Source organism: Gasterosteus aculeatus, chromosome 4 (genome assembly GCF_964276395.1).
Source record: "Gasterosteus aculeatus chromosome 4, fGasAcu3.hap1.1, whole genome shotgun sequence".
NCBI classification, from domain to species: Eukaryota; Metazoa; Chordata; class Actinopteri; order Perciformes; family Gasterosteidae; genus Gasterosteus; species Gasterosteus aculeatus.
Window position 1 is genome coordinate 32593591 of NC_135691.1, and position 14911 is coordinate 32608501.

At 48.7% G+C, this 14911-nt stretch overlaps 3 protein-coding genes across 4 annotated transcripts; 1 reads left to right on the forward strand and 2 right to left on the reverse strand.

Annotated features, from left to right (window-relative positions):
• Positions 1 to 130: 130 nt before the first annotated feature.
• Positions 131 to 3809, forward strand: ckap4 (cytoskeleton associated protein 4). Its single transcript, XM_040173089.2, has 3 exons — positions 131 to 545; positions 663 to 1371; positions 2281 to 3809. The coding sequence occupies exons 2-3, from the start codon at positions 1033 to 1035 to the stop codon at positions 3490 to 3492; spliced, it is 1551 nt and encodes a 516-aa protein (XP_040029023.2). The 5' UTR covers positions 131 to 545; positions 663 to 1032; the 3' UTR covers positions 3493 to 3809.
• Positions 3810 to 3959: 150 nt separating this feature from the next.
• ikbip (IKBKB interacting protein) lies at positions 3960 to 8867 on the reverse strand. Of its 2 annotated transcripts, none has more exons than XM_040173092.2 (4): positions 8102 to 8867; positions 7895 to 8012; positions 5499 to 5720; positions 3960 to 5081 (listed from the first exon to the last, which is right to left on the reverse strand). In XM_040173092.2, exons 1-4 carry the CDS (start codon positions 8422 to 8424, stop codon positions 4533 to 4535), a joined length of 1212 nt encoding a protein of 403 aa, XP_040029026.2. In that variant the 5' UTR covers positions 8425 to 8867; the 3' UTR covers positions 3960 to 4532. The 2 variants fall into 2 exon arrangements, with proteins under 2 accessions (XP_040029026.2, XP_040029025.2); XM_040173091.2 differs by having other exon boundaries at positions 5499 to 7147.
• On the reverse strand, positions 8862 to 14828 carry arfgap3 (ADP-ribosylation factor GTPase activating protein 3). Its single transcript, XM_040173088.2, has 16 exons — positions 14614 to 14828; positions 13901 to 14019; positions 13364 to 13436; positions 13111 to 13242; positions 12853 to 12933; positions 12675 to 12768; positions 12534 to 12593; positions 12395 to 12441; positions 12173 to 12321; positions 11951 to 12082; positions 11710 to 11835; positions 11420 to 11572; positions 11192 to 11312; positions 11008 to 11095; positions 10748 to 10872; positions 8862 to 10642 (listed from the first exon to the last, which is right to left on the reverse strand). Exons 1-16 carry the CDS (start codon positions 14680 to 14682, stop codon positions 10625 to 10627), a joined length of 1587 nt encoding a protein of 528 aa, XP_040029022.2. The 5' UTR covers positions 14683 to 14828; the 3' UTR covers positions 8862 to 10624.
• Between the last annotated feature and the right edge of the window lie 83 nt (positions 14829 to 14911).

Consider the following 14911-nt stretch of genomic DNA (forward strand, 5'->3'; position numbering starts at 1 on the left):
CTGCATGTTATCATAAGCAGAAACAGAAAAGATTTGCACAAAAAAGTAAAACCAAACGGATATAGAAATAATGTATAATTCAGATATAGGAGAATTAAATAAACCGTGCAATAGCAATGTTTTGTTGTTGTTTGTTGACTGATGTACTATTTAGAAAAAGTCCCATGCAGAACTCTATGTTCATTCACTTGCACTCAAAATCTAAAGGACTGGAACAAATGACACACTTGCACATTTCCCTTCTTCCCCCTTCGAGTGGCTCTGATGATGTCTGTGCAGAGGCTTAACCCGAGGAGTTAACAGCAGCCTGCAGATGCCACGTATGAAAGGAGGAGCGAGGGAAGAAACAGCCCCTCCCTGCACCGCTGGGCCTCACTTTAAACCAGCTACAGCTTCTTTATAGTGAATTATTACCTCTTTTGTCCCCCGCGTGTCACAGTAAATAAACAGACTAATTACAGTCACAGTTACGGTCATTAATATAAATTACGGATTTCGGACAATAGCGCTGTGTTGGGGGGCGTTTAGACCAAAGTCGGAGCCGGGTATGTCCCTCACTAATTCGCATTCATATATTTTACTTTTTATTTTTAGTTAATTCACGCTAATGGTCGATGTTGATCATCTGGACCATTTTGAAAGTTGACCAAATCCCTTTTCAGGAACAATCATTGCTGCTGCACCATGGATGCTTCTGCAGAAAAGGGATTCTTCTAAAACAATATGCACCATGTGGTTTTAGATGGCAACAAGGAGCATCACTAAGGTGCAATCTTTTTTGGAATGCGGTTCTTGTGCATTGTAGTGGACCCATGCAGAGCCCGAAGTTTAACACGGGACAGCCCCCATCCGCATACCTCGACGCTAGAGACGACACGACGCGCTCACTGATACGCTACTGGGCCAGTTTGTGGGACTGTACTGGAAACATTCGCCATCCACGACTGCAAAACACCAGCAGCCCTCACCCCTGACACACACACACACACACAGACACACAAACACACTGCTCTCGGTGAGCTCCCATTGACGATGACTGCAAAAAACCGACACAAGAACAGCTCGAGCGAGAAGAGCGCCGCCGCCGCCGCCGCCGCATCCAGCGCGGAGGATGCGCCGAAGAAGAGCCCGAGGAGCACCGGCAACGGGGTGAGCGGCCCCGGGCCTCAGGGGTCAGGATCGGGGAGCTGCCTCAGCCTGGGCCTCGTCGCGACCGCGCTGTTTTACGTCGCGTTGCTGAGCGCCGCCGGCTTCGCTGCTTTTTACATGCAGCGAGTGGTGGAGGAGATCCAGAAGAGCGGCGCCAGACACGAGGAGGCGGCGCGTCAGAGCGCGGAGCTGAGCGGAAAAGTGGAGCGCGTCGTCCAACAGGTAGGAGAAAGCCACGGGAACATCATTGGGCGTGAAGGGCATCAGCAAGGGGCTCCCGAGCCTCTCCACGAACCGCTGCCAAAATACACATTTTGCACAGGAAATGCGTGTTAATGTTAGACATTACATCACTGTTGTACTGGAGTCACTGAAAGGGGGGTTGGGTGGTTTTTGGTGAACTATGGAGCTCGTCCTCCTCATGCTTTCGTTCATTCAGCAAACGTCTCAAAAGTAAATGAAGTTGCAGAGCCTGTGTAAATGAATCATTTGTTGTCTGATCGTCTATTTTTCAGGCATAAAACATGTCATTGTTCAGTGTAATCACAGAGAAACCAAAGCTCACTGGCTCATGATGTCCTCCCCCATTACATTCAGTCTCTCCCCTCCCCCCGAATGCGACATTTGTCACCTACTCACCTACACTTGCTTCAGCTGTGATTAATTGTTCCGATGCAAATGTGTTTGTTGTGTCAGTTTCATTTGGGTGGGAACTCGCTTTTCTACAATAGTACTCAGAATAGAGACACCAAGATGTGAAGATTGCATCGTCACCTTAGTAGTTATTGAATATAAAGTTAACTCAAGATCCACCGTTGGACAACTGAGCTTTCCAAAAAAATCATCAGTAAATGGGTGCATCTCAGTTGACTGAGCCAACGCTGTTACAAACAAACTAATTAATTCACTGATAGATTTGTATTTTACAAAGGCGTTTAAAAGTCTACTGAGAAACATCTCTTCCTCCCGAGCAAAGCAAACCACTTAAAAACACACAGCGTCACTGAAAATAAATGCAAAATAATCTGAAAACCGGGCTGTTCCTCAGCTCCTGGGCGGTTGATGTCGAGTGAATCGTGCACGTGTCCGACCCCCTTCCTGCGGACGTTAAAAACAGTTGTTGTCCCGCAGGTGGAGTCCCTGGGGAGCGTCGTGGACGGACTGGAGTCGTCCCTGGGCGTCACGCGGGTGGAGCTGGAGGGGGCAGTCAGCCGGATGAAGAGGGGCGAGGTGGAGACGAGGAGGGTGGAGGAGGCCCTTCAGCGGCTCCAGAACAACCTGCTGAAGGACCTTTCAGACGGCATCAACGAGGTGAAGGAGGCCCGAGAGCGGGACTTCTCCTCTCTGGAGAACACCGTGGAGGAGCGTCTGGCCGAAGTGAGCCGGTCCATCGCGGCCAACGTGGCGGAGTTCACGGAAGCTCAGGGCGAAGCGCAGAGCCAGCTGGCCGACGTCAAGGCCCGCCTGGCGGACATTGTGGACCCCGCGCTCGTCAAACAGGAGCTCTCGGCCATCGTCGACGCCGTAGCGGAGATCAAAATGGCCAAAGAGGCTTCGGACGAATCGGCCGACTCGATCCTGGAGCAGATAGGCGCCGTGAGGTCGGAGCTCCAGACTCGTAACCAGGAAGTCGCCTCGCTGTCCCTAGAAGTCGAATCAGTGAGGTCGGTGGTGCAAGACACCGTGGGGAACCTGAGGCAGTCACTGGCCGCGACGGAGGCGGAGGTCCAGGCTCTGAGGGACAAGAGCGCGACGCTGGAGGGCGTGGTGCAGGACGCCGCCGATGCCGTCCTCAGCGTTGAGAAGCAGGTGGCGGCGGAAGCGGCTCAGGTCCAGAGGAGATCGGAGGACCTGGAGGGCAGGGTTAAAACGTCGGAGGAGAACGGTGAGTCCCTGTCGGCGTCCGTGTCAGACATCTCCGCCAAAGTGGAATCCCTGTTCGCCAAGTACGACACCCACGAGAGCGCGCTGGCCGCACAGGGGCGGGCCGCGGAGAAAGCCCATTCCGGCGTGGACCAGGAGGTGGAGGCACTGAAAAGCATTTTGGGGGAGCTCCAATCCAACATGGCCGCTCTGGGCAGCGCCCAAACCAAGCGGTCTTCGAAGGACTCCAGCCTGGGTGAGCAGGTGGCGGCCTTGGAGGAGAGGCTCGGCGCCCTGGAGGAAAGCAACGGCGGCGTGAAGCCGGAGGCGCTGCAGAGTTTGAGTAGCACGGTGGAGGGTTTGGAAGCCAAGGCGGCCAAGCTAGAGCGCCACGATGAGTCGATTTCTGCTCTTCAGAAGGCCCTGCAGGAGACCACGAAGACACTGGAGGGCTTGTCCAAAGGAAAGAAGGGAAAGTAGTTGGGACAATGTGACATTGGGATGCCAGAACATGACAACGATGATTACCAAAGGGTGACCATGGCGCGCGTTCTTTTCCTGTTTTCATGAAGAATTGTTTTCGACAAAGGGGGGGAGGCAGAGCTGTAAACTGCTGCTGATCTGTGAATTCAAATACACATTCATTCTGCACTGTAGTTCCTCTTTTTCTAATATCTTGTTTTTGTTGAATTTTCTGCTGTTTCTGATTTTTTTTCTGCTGTTGTTTTTCTGGAACAAACCAAATGCAAGGAGAAGCTCTTTGTTTTTTAGAATAAATAATAAAAACTCTTGTTGACATAGAGCTGTGAAGAAGGAATTCTTGCTTTGACATTACCGGTTAAACCTGTGATTTGGTGCTCAAACTGCTTTTGCCGTGACATCATGATTGGCATATTTCCTGTAGGCCGCTAAAATGTGTTAACACCCAACGAGGAATTCCATCTCAGTAGTGTAATAATCCATTTATTGACTTCTCACATAGATCCACGTCATTTACAATAAAGTGTAACACATTAAAAACAGACTGAATAGCAAACGCTGAGCTCTTTCCTCCTTAAACAGCAGTTGGACACAACATGTAATTTTCCCTTCTCAGGTTTACGTTTTGACTCTCGTCCAGGTGTTCTGCAGAAATGTGCTTCCTTGTTGGAAGCCCTCAGGCTGCAGCTGTGACTCTCTGAAGGCATTCGGACACTGATGAACCCTTTAGGACATGTTAGTTGAACAGGGGCTGCAGGAAGCTGCTTTTTAGACATAGTTTTGTCTAAAAGTTAACGGTAAAACACTGTAATGTAAAAACGACCATTCCAAGGGTGATTATTAGAATTCTCCACAGGGGCACAAGGAGAGGACATCACGCTTTTCTTTTATTGGCGTTGTACAAAAAAAATAAAATAAAAACAAAAAGTCCCAAGACTGGACTCGATCCCGTGACGGCCAAGTTCATTCAGATGCACGACCTCCAAACAGCAGAAGACCCTTCGAGGACGTCAAGGTGCATCCATCCATCCATCTCTCCATCATCCCACGGACACATCAGCCATTGCGCTGACGCGTCTGGACGTCGCGTCCAAGTCTCCCCCCACCGCCGTGAGGTTCGCCAGAGTCTCCCGCAGCTCGGCGACCTCGCGCTCCCTCTGCATGAGCTCCTCCGCGAGCCTCCCAATGCGCAGAGTCAGGTCCGACAGCTGGGGCTCGAAGGCCCCGAAGTCCCGCCTTATGGCGGCGACTTTGGGTTTGAGGTCGCTGGCGAAAGTCGCCGTTCGGACCACGCGCGCTCTGGCGCTCTCCAGCTCCGCCAGGCGCTCGGAGAGCCGTGCGTGCGCGGCGGCGAGCTCGGGGACGCGCGCGGCGCGGAGCTCGTCGATGGCCTTCGTGTTGCGTTCGCTGGCGGCGCGGAGTTTGGAGACCCGGTCGACGCTGTCGGTCAGGACGTCCCCGATGCGCTTGACCATGCCGTGCTCCACCTGCGCGGCCTTGCCTTCGAGCTGCGCCACCTGAGTCAGCAGAGACTCCAGCTCGGAGCGCAGGCCTTCCATCCTGCGCACGTCTGTCCTCACTGACGCCACCTAGTGGGGGAGGGAGGGTCAGACAGCCATTTCAGACTAAACATTTGGATTTCACCATGCCTAATTGAATCTTTATAGATCAAAATATTTAAAATATTTCTGCTGATTATATCCCAATAAATAAATAACAGCACAGAATAAAACAAATTCACATTTCCTTAATAAGTATTGAATTGTTATTGGGAGGTGCCTCCAAATTGAGTGATACATATTTTGTCGTATGTCGTTTTGTTTTCCGTGTCGTGTAAACAATTTTTACTTACCTGCAATGATGAGTTGATCACCAAAAAATGAATCAATCGTTTGTGATTTAGCAAAAAAATGTGACATTTCAATAATAGACTTGATTGGACAAAACAAAAAAATGTTAAGACGTCACTCTGAGAAGCAACCATCAATTAAAACAACCCGGCACACCTTGTTGGCAAAGTCTGTGGCGATGGCCGAGGTGCGCTCTTCGATCCGTCCCACGGCGTCTCTCAGCGACGCCTGGCTGCTCCGCAGCTGAGCTCGTTTCTCGCCCAACCCGGAGGCCCAGTCCTTCAGCCGGCTCACGTCCTGCTCCAAAGCCTCCAGCCGAGGCCGCAGAGCCCCCCGCTGACCCCCGAGGTCCTCCAGCATCTGCTGGACGCTCGCACACTAAAAGGGGACACACAGGGTCGGGTGTCAGGTATACGAGCACTCACGTTAGAAGACATCATGTCAGGTTATTTCATGTAAAACACTTGGCGGATTTAACACAAATGAGATTTATTTTTCAATAAAAAGGGGGATTTTATTGTGTGAAATCCATTAAAACATTAAGATGTATTACAGTTTATTTTCAGCAACTTGTATTTCCCCAAAAAGTAAATGATATTGTGAAAAAATGTCCAGTTTACAATCACTTTTCTGTCAATCAATCAACTTCTTGCTTCAATTCTAATGTAGTGTCACGTGGAAATACTGTAAGATGGTTTTATATAATTGGGCATGTTTTACAAAAGGAACATCACATGTGTCACTTCACATTCAAAATAAATAACTTAGACCAAATGTAAAACAGTGCATGTCCACCAGAGTTAATGTTGAAACCGAGGTACACTTTAGAAACTATAATACTGAACTTTGATCGCTTCACGGCTGAAAAGAAACCTCCTAATCGGATCAAAACAATGACATCATTCAGGGAAGTCATCGTGCAGAAGTTGAGTTGTCTCATCCTTGTGATCGTCTTCCCACTCCTCCTCCTCTTCCTCATTCCACCCTTCTTCCTCCGGAGCATCAGAGTCCCTCGGGTTGTCCTCCGCATTTCCCCGAAGCACCATGGTGAGCTCTCGGACCGCCTCTTTGACCACCGACAGCTCGTTCTTCATCTTGAGGATGCTGTTCTGAGCCTGCAGGGTGTCCAGCTCCTGCCGGATCTCCAGGATTTCATTGATCGCCTTCAGCATGCCGTCCTCGGTCCCGAACACCTGCAGCGTCACCTCCTCCAGGCACCTCTCCGCCGCGCTCAGGTCCGCCGCCAGCCTCAGGATGGAGCGCACCGCCTCCTCCACCTGGGGCAGGTGCTCCTCGCACTCCCGCGCCCGGGGCACGTGCTCCTCGAGCTGGGAGCCGAGCTCCGCCGAGCTGGCGGTCAGGCCGCGGATCCGCTCCTCCAGCTTGTGGACCTGCTCGGTGTTCCAGTCCAGGTGCTCCTCCGCCCGCCGGGTGTCGTCGCCCTCGGTGCGCTCCATGGCGCGGGCGTTCCTCCCGGTGCTGTCCTCGAGCTCCTCCAACCGCTCCGCCAGCGAGCGGCCCCTCCGCTCGGCCTCGTTGACCCGCTCCGTGGCGCCGGCGTGAGCCTCCCGGGACTCCGCCTTCAGGGCGGTCAGGTCGGAGGAGACGGCGGCCAGGCGCTGCTGCCACGTCTCCGTCACGTTCAGGAAGTGGGCGTTGACCGTCTGCAGGTCACGCGAGGCGGAGTTCTCGTCGTCCTGCATCACCGCGACGGCGGCGTGGAGGGTGGAGATTTCCTGCTCGAGTCGCGTCGCCATGGAGACGGTGGAGAGCGCTTCCCGTAGGTCGTCTTCGGAGGCGGCGAGCTGCGGCCGCAAACACAAAGCAGGGGGGCGGTTTCTGTGGGAGCTCTACGGTCCTCGGTTTTCATTTATGAATGGACACAGCTGGAAACGATGGACATTGAGGATGCAACAAAGACCTTTTGGGCTCAGCTGACAGTAGTTGTTGTTACATTTTGAAAGAGTCGCCAGCCATCTCGACCTGTGACCTCTAACGACAAATCAGATTCTGCTTAAAAACCGGGGTTTGTGTCCCCTGGTTGCTCCATTGGAATATTTATTCAGCATTTTACAAGACAAGCAAATATAGAACAAATTTTGTTTGAAAAAAAAGCAAAGAAAATTGTGATGGGAATTATCTCACAAACCCTCACATTTCATCTCCTGACCCCCTGGTTACTCACAGTACTTGTTTCCTTTCTCTCTAAACCACATTAAAAGCATTTAGCAGAACATTATCTATTTATAATAATACATTGAAACCATGAAAGCCAACAAAGGACGCACACATACGTAAACCATAATTTCGTACTAATGACACAAAGTATGATCATATATTCTATCACTTTACCTAAAGTGGTATCAATATAGCTATGCAGATAATCTGGCTATTTAGGTTTTGTATTACTATACGGACTTTTATTTTGGTGGAAACGTGTTTCAGGTCGATTTCAATTACATTCCGACCTTTTGTTATTTGTCATTCGGGTGAAATGACCCTTTAAACCTCCATCTTTGGAGGCTTTCACATGATGCGCACAAGAAACGTACCTTCTTGGAAACCTTTAAGACGTCCTCCTCCATGGCGAACAGGCTGGAAGTCTTTCCGTTTAACGACTTATACTTTTCCTCAATCTCGGAAAACCTCTCATTCTGCTGCAGCACCAGCCTGAAAAGCCGAGAAGCACAAACCGAACTGAAGCAGAGAGACGGAGCGCTACATTTATGGCATTGACGCAAACGCCGATGAACACTTACCAACTGAGAGCTGCGCATGCAGCGAGCGACAAAACGCACATTAAACTCAAAATGTCCCAACCGGAAGACGCTTTATTCTCTCCTGCGAGGATTCCCGGCTCGGCTTTCGGAGTTTCATCCTCGCCGTTCGCAGCCGATGTTTCATTACCTTCGTTGTTTTGTTTTGGGGACTTTTTCCGCTGCTTTAACTCAGTAGGCATTTTAGCACACTGGCGCATTGTACGTGACGCTGACGTGACGTTGAAAGAGGAATTAACGACAGTACGTGAACGGTCCTCGGGAAAATGCCGCCTTCGGGTGCTCAACGATAAAGTCGTAAGCATAACTATTAACAGATATGTTAAATCAAAAACACAAAACGGCCAAACTTAGCCATTGTTTGGATGTCTTGTCTTTTAGCTGAAACAAACCAAGGTTTTTTCTTCTTCTTCTGTTCTTTTTCCAAGTGGCTTATTCGTTACGTCTATGCTTTAAACCGTAAACTACTTGTAACACTCCGTTTTCCGACAGCGTGCGGAGTACCCTGAACATCTCAGCCAGCCACGTAAGCGACTGCCAGCATTTATCCTGAAGGTGGCCAATGCTGGCTTGGTAATATCTTCCAAGTGTAAACAATTAACCAATTAGATAGATGGATGACTTTGTTTGCATTGAGACTGTTGGAAGGACAAAACACAACAATTGAAGATGTAAACTCGTCTGCCTTTCATTAATCCAACAGAGAGAACGCGTGAGGTGTCGGCACAAAATGACCAGTAAATGAGCTTTGTCACAAGCCATTTATTTGCCAGGTTTCAAAAACATTGTACTTACATTTTGAGTGTCAAAATATGTCAAAACTCTCTTTAGCTTTCTATAAATGGTGATTCAAAGCCTTGTACAGCATTGCAAGTAGCAGTACGGTGCAGTTTTATTGGCCAATTCTGTTACTCGACCATTATAGGGCCCAGCAGCCGGAGCTTTTTGTATTCAGGATGTGTCAGCGATTATTCACTACAAGGGTCATGCAACTTGCTCAGGCTACGTAACATTTGATAATAATAATAAACGGCAGAGGATAAACAATATTACAAAGAACAAAAATTAAGGTCTAATACGGACGCAAAAGTCTAATACAGTACATTCAAGCAAAAGATGCCACATGCAATTTCCAACAAATAATGTGCAAAACAATTACCACTTGTTTCTCCACAATAAAGCAATGTGACACTATGAGGGCGCGTTAATCAGAGATCTTTGGACTAAGGCATAGAGTGATGAATATTTGGTCATTGAAGGATCTACAACTTTCACTTTTAGTGTTCCATATTCAACAACTTGATTCAAACTACATATTAGAACCATTAACAGATTATTCTATTTCATTTAAATGTCCAATCCATAAATCACACCCAGATACCAGCTCACGGTTGCACACTCAGGCCTCGGCAGTATGTTACAGCAAAAACAGAAAAGAGGGCTTTTAAAGGGATTCGTGTTTGAAGTGGACATGTGTTGCTGCACTTTCGCCGTCTTCAGTGAGTGCCGTTACATTTTAAGTAACGACATAACAAAAAGATCTACAAGTTCAAATCTAAAAATCCCCAAAAGGCACCCCCCCCAAAATCCACGAATCTAAAGGTTACACTGTTGACCACATTATCAATTTACGACATCTGTAAGCGTTCAAGCGGCAGGACTGAGACCAAAGAGAGCGCGGAGCTAACTGAGGCGCATCATGTGGCTCATTCCGATGCTCTAAAGCGGATTGCTCGACGGACAGGATGATAGGATCAGATGAGAAGATTGGTGTTATTCAAATAACATTTTTAAAAAGTCTAACTTTTCAGCTACTTCTGCTTCCATGCCGTCTTGTCTTTTTACATTAATAAACAAGTAATGAAACTTCGGTGCTAATAAGGCCAATTCCAGTTTATACAACAGATACAATGCCTGAATAAAGAAATTATATATATATATCTGGTCCCCCGCGGCCTCTTAATCAGGTATTGTTCCTGTCTGTTGACGAGCAAATATAAGTGCACTTCGGGGACAGAAAGGACACTTTCAAACCCTCGGGAAGGTGCAAAACAGCACGATACAGATCGCTTGTGATGAGCGAGAGTATGTCGACCATTTTAAAACAATTTCCTCCACTTTTTTTTTTTTTTAATACCTCGTCAACTAAAGAAATCAAAACTCAAATCCTTCCTTCAAAAAACAACAAACACTGTGCTACATATTATACTTCTACACATTTTAAATCCCACAACCGCAAAGTCAATGAAGCAATACATTGCAAACTAAATATTCTTAATACCTGAACTGTACACAGAGATCCTTCCAGATGCCCGCGGGGGAACGTTACTTCTGCAGAAAATATTGTGCTTGATCCTCTTGATTCAAACAACTGTTGTGTATATACATTATCTAATAAAAAACTAGACATTAGACGTACACAGGGTGGAGGCCCGTCGCACTCATTTAAACCCATCCGACTCCGCCAAACACGGGACGAATATCAGGGCGCCGAGTCCGAGGAGTTCAGGTGCTGTAGTGATCCTGGAATGAGGGAAACACGGTTAGAACTCCCCCCTCCCACAGAGGTTTCCCGTGAGACGGAGCGCTTCCGCGCTCTAGATTCGAGGAGGCGGAGCTCTGACCGACCTGAATGGAGGTCACGACGCCGCTGGCCATGACGGAGAGCCTCCCCGCGACCGAGCGGACTCCCAGTTTGAGCTGCGACATGTCGGGAGCGTTGGGCAGCACGTTGGTCAGACGGTACGAGCTCGCTGCGGGAAAACGTACAAAACATCAACCATCACAGGACGGGACGAGGGGATCGCTTAAGTCTTATTGTTGTTGTTGTTGTGTCACGTGGCGTGAGATGGAATTATTAGAGTGACCTCGAGCCGGTTGTTTCTTACTGGCTTGTTTCTTGGGATCGTCGAAGAGGTCGGCTGAACTTATAGAGGAACTCCCGGAATATCTTTCCAGTCGTGTTTTGGCCTCGTACTAAAAGAGAAGAACACGTTACTCTTCAAGGCTCAGTCGCTTTTAGATGCAGAAATGTACATCGAGAAGAACTTGACTCGGAAGCACGTCTTGCACCTCAGAGTTATCTCGGTTCCCAAAGAACGTGTCCGAAGAGATGGATTTCACGTCGCGTCCATACTTCCTCTGAGCTTCTCCTGTGTCTGGGACGGCTTCTGGTTTTCTTCTGCCCGTCGGTCTAACAACAAACAAATGAATTCATCTTTGGGAGATAACAGGAATAAGCACTAATTCACGGCTCTGTATTTTGGGTGTAATTGTATTACAAAACACACCACATCCTACCTGTCGTTCAGTGATGTTATAGTGGAGGTCAAGAAGAAGTCCGGCTCTGGTTTCTTGCTCTCCTTCATCCAGCCGCCTTCCTCGCCGCGGTCGTCCCACCTCGAGGAGAAACTGTCTGAGGTTTCCGTTTTATCCTCGAACCGGGACAGAACCCTAAAGAAAAAGAAGCCCGTGAATGTGTGAGAACCATTCCTGCAAATACAAACTGCAGGGGCGGATGTTAAAGTTGTACTCAAAACGGCCGCGATGAACGTTCATAACAGGAGTATTATCAATGATGTTTAACCCACTTGGCGCTGAAGGAGCCTTCGTCCTCGTCGTCGCCGGTGAAGCGCCGGGCTTTGGTGCTCTTGTTTCCCATCGGACTCTCCTGCTGGATGATGTGCATGTCCGACGTCACGGAGTGAGACACTCCACTGACGGAGCAGAGACACGAGACAGTCACGTTGAGACAAGGCCACCACCACACCATGGACAAGTAGAGCAATATCAACCACAGGACCACTGGTGTCTTCATCATCATCATCATACCTCCTCATGCCCATTCCCATGCCCAGTCTCTCAGATTGCACTTTCTTATTCCCCTCCAGTCCCTTCATCTTCTTCTCCTCCATTTTCCTCTGCTGCTCAAAGTCTTTACAGGCCAGCCGCAGGGACGGAGAGCTGAGAGGGAAGAAGGGAGAGGAGTTTAAGGGATGACAAAACGTAGAGAGGATAAAATGTCTCAAAGGCAGAAGACGAGAGGAAACCCACATGGATTCCTCGGCTTTGTAGCTCTTGGCACCACCGGTGCTCTCGTCTTTCTCTCGGAGCTTGTCGGCAGCTTGCGCCTTCTTCTCCAGGTCTGAGAAGCTCTTGCTGCTGACCTTTTGTGCACCAAGACCGCCTTTCTTAGAGGCCAGCTGGAGGCAGAGACATTGTCACTAAACATGCTATGAATGCAAAGTCCAACATGAAGTTACTACGAGTACGTACCGTTTTCTTGGCAGCAGTTGGCTTCTTCTTAAAAAGTCCAGAGGGCTCTGCAGGGGGTCAAAGGACAGTAAAGCCACATATTCTACTGTTCAGCTTTATTTCAGACACAAAAATAAAAAAGTGAGGAAGATAAACCGACCTGGATTTGCTTTTGGAGAGGCACTCAGCATGTCCACACTAGGACCCTCGTCTAGATTACCTGAAGAGGTTTCATTTGGATGTGATGAGCCGAATCAATGGATTGACACAAATACAACACGTGCATGTTTGAATTAAATACCGTTACGGTCTTCCTCCGTTTCCACGGTTACGGGCTTCTCTGACGTGGAGGCGATGGGATGACATTTGGGCATGTTCAAATTGTCAGGAAAAGTCTGGGCGTTAAAAGAGACACACGGGACAAAATGATAAATCCCTCTTCACTCTCTAAGTAGGTATCCAACCACCAGGTTTCATACCTGAGAATGCAGACTGAAGAAATCCAACTGCTTGTCGTCTGGTGACGTTGGGGAGAGAGGAGCCTGACTGTCAAGCCACAACTAGACAGAAGAAGAGCAGTACAACTGACACCGGTATGCAAAGTATGACAGGCAAAGAAGAACTACACAAAAAGTCAAACTTTGTTTAATCTAATCTCTCCATTCTGGCTTTATTCCACTCAGTGGAGCAAACTGCGAGCGTAGGATGAGATGAGACACAAATAATGTCTGCATTACCTCAGTGCCGTGACTTTTGGTCGCATGTGTGGCTAAGCTCTTTATCTTCTCCCTGTACAGCTTAGCGGCCCTGCTGTTGTACTTGGTATTGGCGGCGCTGGTTGTGCATCCGTGTTGGTTGAAAAATGCAATCTGCAGATATATGTATTGGGGAAAGACGGCACTTGAATTTAACAAAGTTAAATAAGGACCCCGAGTAATGCAACGCTGGCGTTAACATGTGCGTTGTCATATGGCGCCTTTGGGTACCGACCGCGTTGGAATTGCCTCCCACTTGCATACATCTCAGCTGGAACCACGACCAGTTGGAATCCAGCTCAGTGGACCTGTGAAACACAACGGTGTCAGGAGAGGGACAAACAGCATCTCCAGCATCTACTCATACCAACAATCTTGTGCAACGGTGTGCTTTTTTGTTGTCGTTTATTTCATCACTAGCTTGTAGTTCATTATACTCTGCCTGCAGAAAGCTCATGGTGCTCATTGCTCCGGGGTCGGCCTCTTCCTATTGGCCAGTGGAGCCTTGACATAAATACAGTGTCTTTGTCATAATCTCTAAGTAACGCCCATGAGAACACGTTTGACTTGTTGACACTGGATGACCCCGGATCTCGTCTTAAAATAAATACAGAACAAGTGTGTGTCTTTTCCCCCGTATCACCTTCTACTACTAGATGTAAAGAGTTAAAAAACGTGTTGCAATCCACAGTTTGGTATTTCCTGCCAAATACATTAAACCTTTTTCCTTTTTATTTCTGAAAGTGCACTTCGTAAATAGCTCCTGACTTACCTGATAAAGGTGAGGTGCACCCCGAGAGACCTGTGCGTCCCGGAGCAGTCTATGCACAGGAACACACCGTAGGTGATGCTGGCCCAACTGGGGTTTTTGGCCGAGCAGTCGAAGCAAGCCTTTGGGGAGGAAGAGAAACACTGACGTCATGTTTAAACTCACTCCCTCGGCTCAGGTCACACGTGTAAAGTCCATAAAGTAGGAAAAACAACGTGGAAGGTGTTTGTAACCGTGGAGGGTCTGAAGTGCACGTCGCTGGCGGATCATTCTAACAGCTGTTGGCGAAGCGGGTTGGAATTGCGCAATTATATTAACGTTGACTAATATTTTAACTAAAAAAGGGGGAGAGGAAAAAGCGTTCCGATGGGAGTTTAGTTCAGGATGCTCTGCGGTGTCACGCGGACGAAATGCTTAAAAAAAAAAGACAAGCCTAAACAAACCCAGCTAGCCAACCGTCAAATGTAACGTCAGCTAGCTAGGCTAACGTTAACATACGGTGACGTAAATTAAGCGTCAAGTCGATGTTAGCGGGGTCACGATTCAACCGAAAAAAACACCCGGTTCAGTGAAGTTAAATCACGGTGACGCGAGGAACAGCTAACGTCGGTTAGCGGTTAGTTGACGTTAGCTTCGGCGTTCGTCAAAGTGCGACGTGTCAGACGGCGCGGTTCAACTTCCTCGTCTACGGAGAGCAAACCGGGCGGAACTCTCACCTTGTTCGTGGGAACCCCGCGGAGTCGCTTGAAGATAGCGGCGATGTCCGGCTTGCTGGGCTCCGACATTGTTCCACCTGTCGTGAAAAGCGGGGACGGTCAGAGAGACTGGCTCCGGAGCGTGAAATACAGACCTGTGTTTTCCTCGATGATAACCGAATACGACACGTCAATAGGGCAACATCGCGGCCGGGCCGCGGATTGGATAAAAAGATACACGTGGTTATGTTTTGGTAGCAAGAGCTTCTGGGTAATGTAGTTTGGTTCTGCATTCGACGCTCCAATCGTATTCTCAAAG

Excerpts from the sequence above, each read along its gene's own strand:
- ckap4 (XM_040173089.2), top strand. The coding sequence starts at position 1,033 with ATGACTGCAAAAAACCGACACAAGAACAGCTCGAGCGAGAAGAGCGCC. Across the intron at positions 1,372-2,280 it reads TGGAGCGCGTCGTCCAACAG|GTGGAGTCCCTGGGGAGCGT; the intron begins GTAGGAGAAAGC and ends GTTGTCCCGCAG.
- ikbip (XM_040173091.2), bottom strand. The coding sequence starts at position 8,424 with ATGCTTACGACTTTATCGTTGAGCACCCGAAGGCGGCATTTTCCCGAG. Across the intron at positions 8,013-8,101 it reads GCATGCGCAGCTCTCAGTTG|GCTGGTGCTGCAGCAGAATG; the intron begins GTAAGTGTTCAT and ends TCGGCTTTTCAG. Across the intron at positions 7,148-7,894 it reads TCTTAAAGGTTTCCAAGAAG|CTCGCCGCCTCCGAAGACGA; the intron begins GTACGTTTCTTG and ends TTGCGGCCGCAG.
- arfgap3 (XM_040173088.2), bottom strand. The coding sequence starts at position 14,682 with ATGTCGGAGCCCAGCAAGCCGGACATCGCCGCTATCTTCAAGCGACTC. Across the intron at positions 14,020-14,613 it reads GCGGGGTTCCCACGAACAAG|GCTTGCTTCGACTGCTCGGC; the intron begins GTGAGAGTTCCG and ends TCCTCCCCAAAG. Across the intron at positions 13,243-13,363 it reads TGGGAGGCAATTCCAACGCG|ATTGCATTTTTCAACCAACA; the intron begins GTCGGTACCCAA and ends ATATATCTGCAG.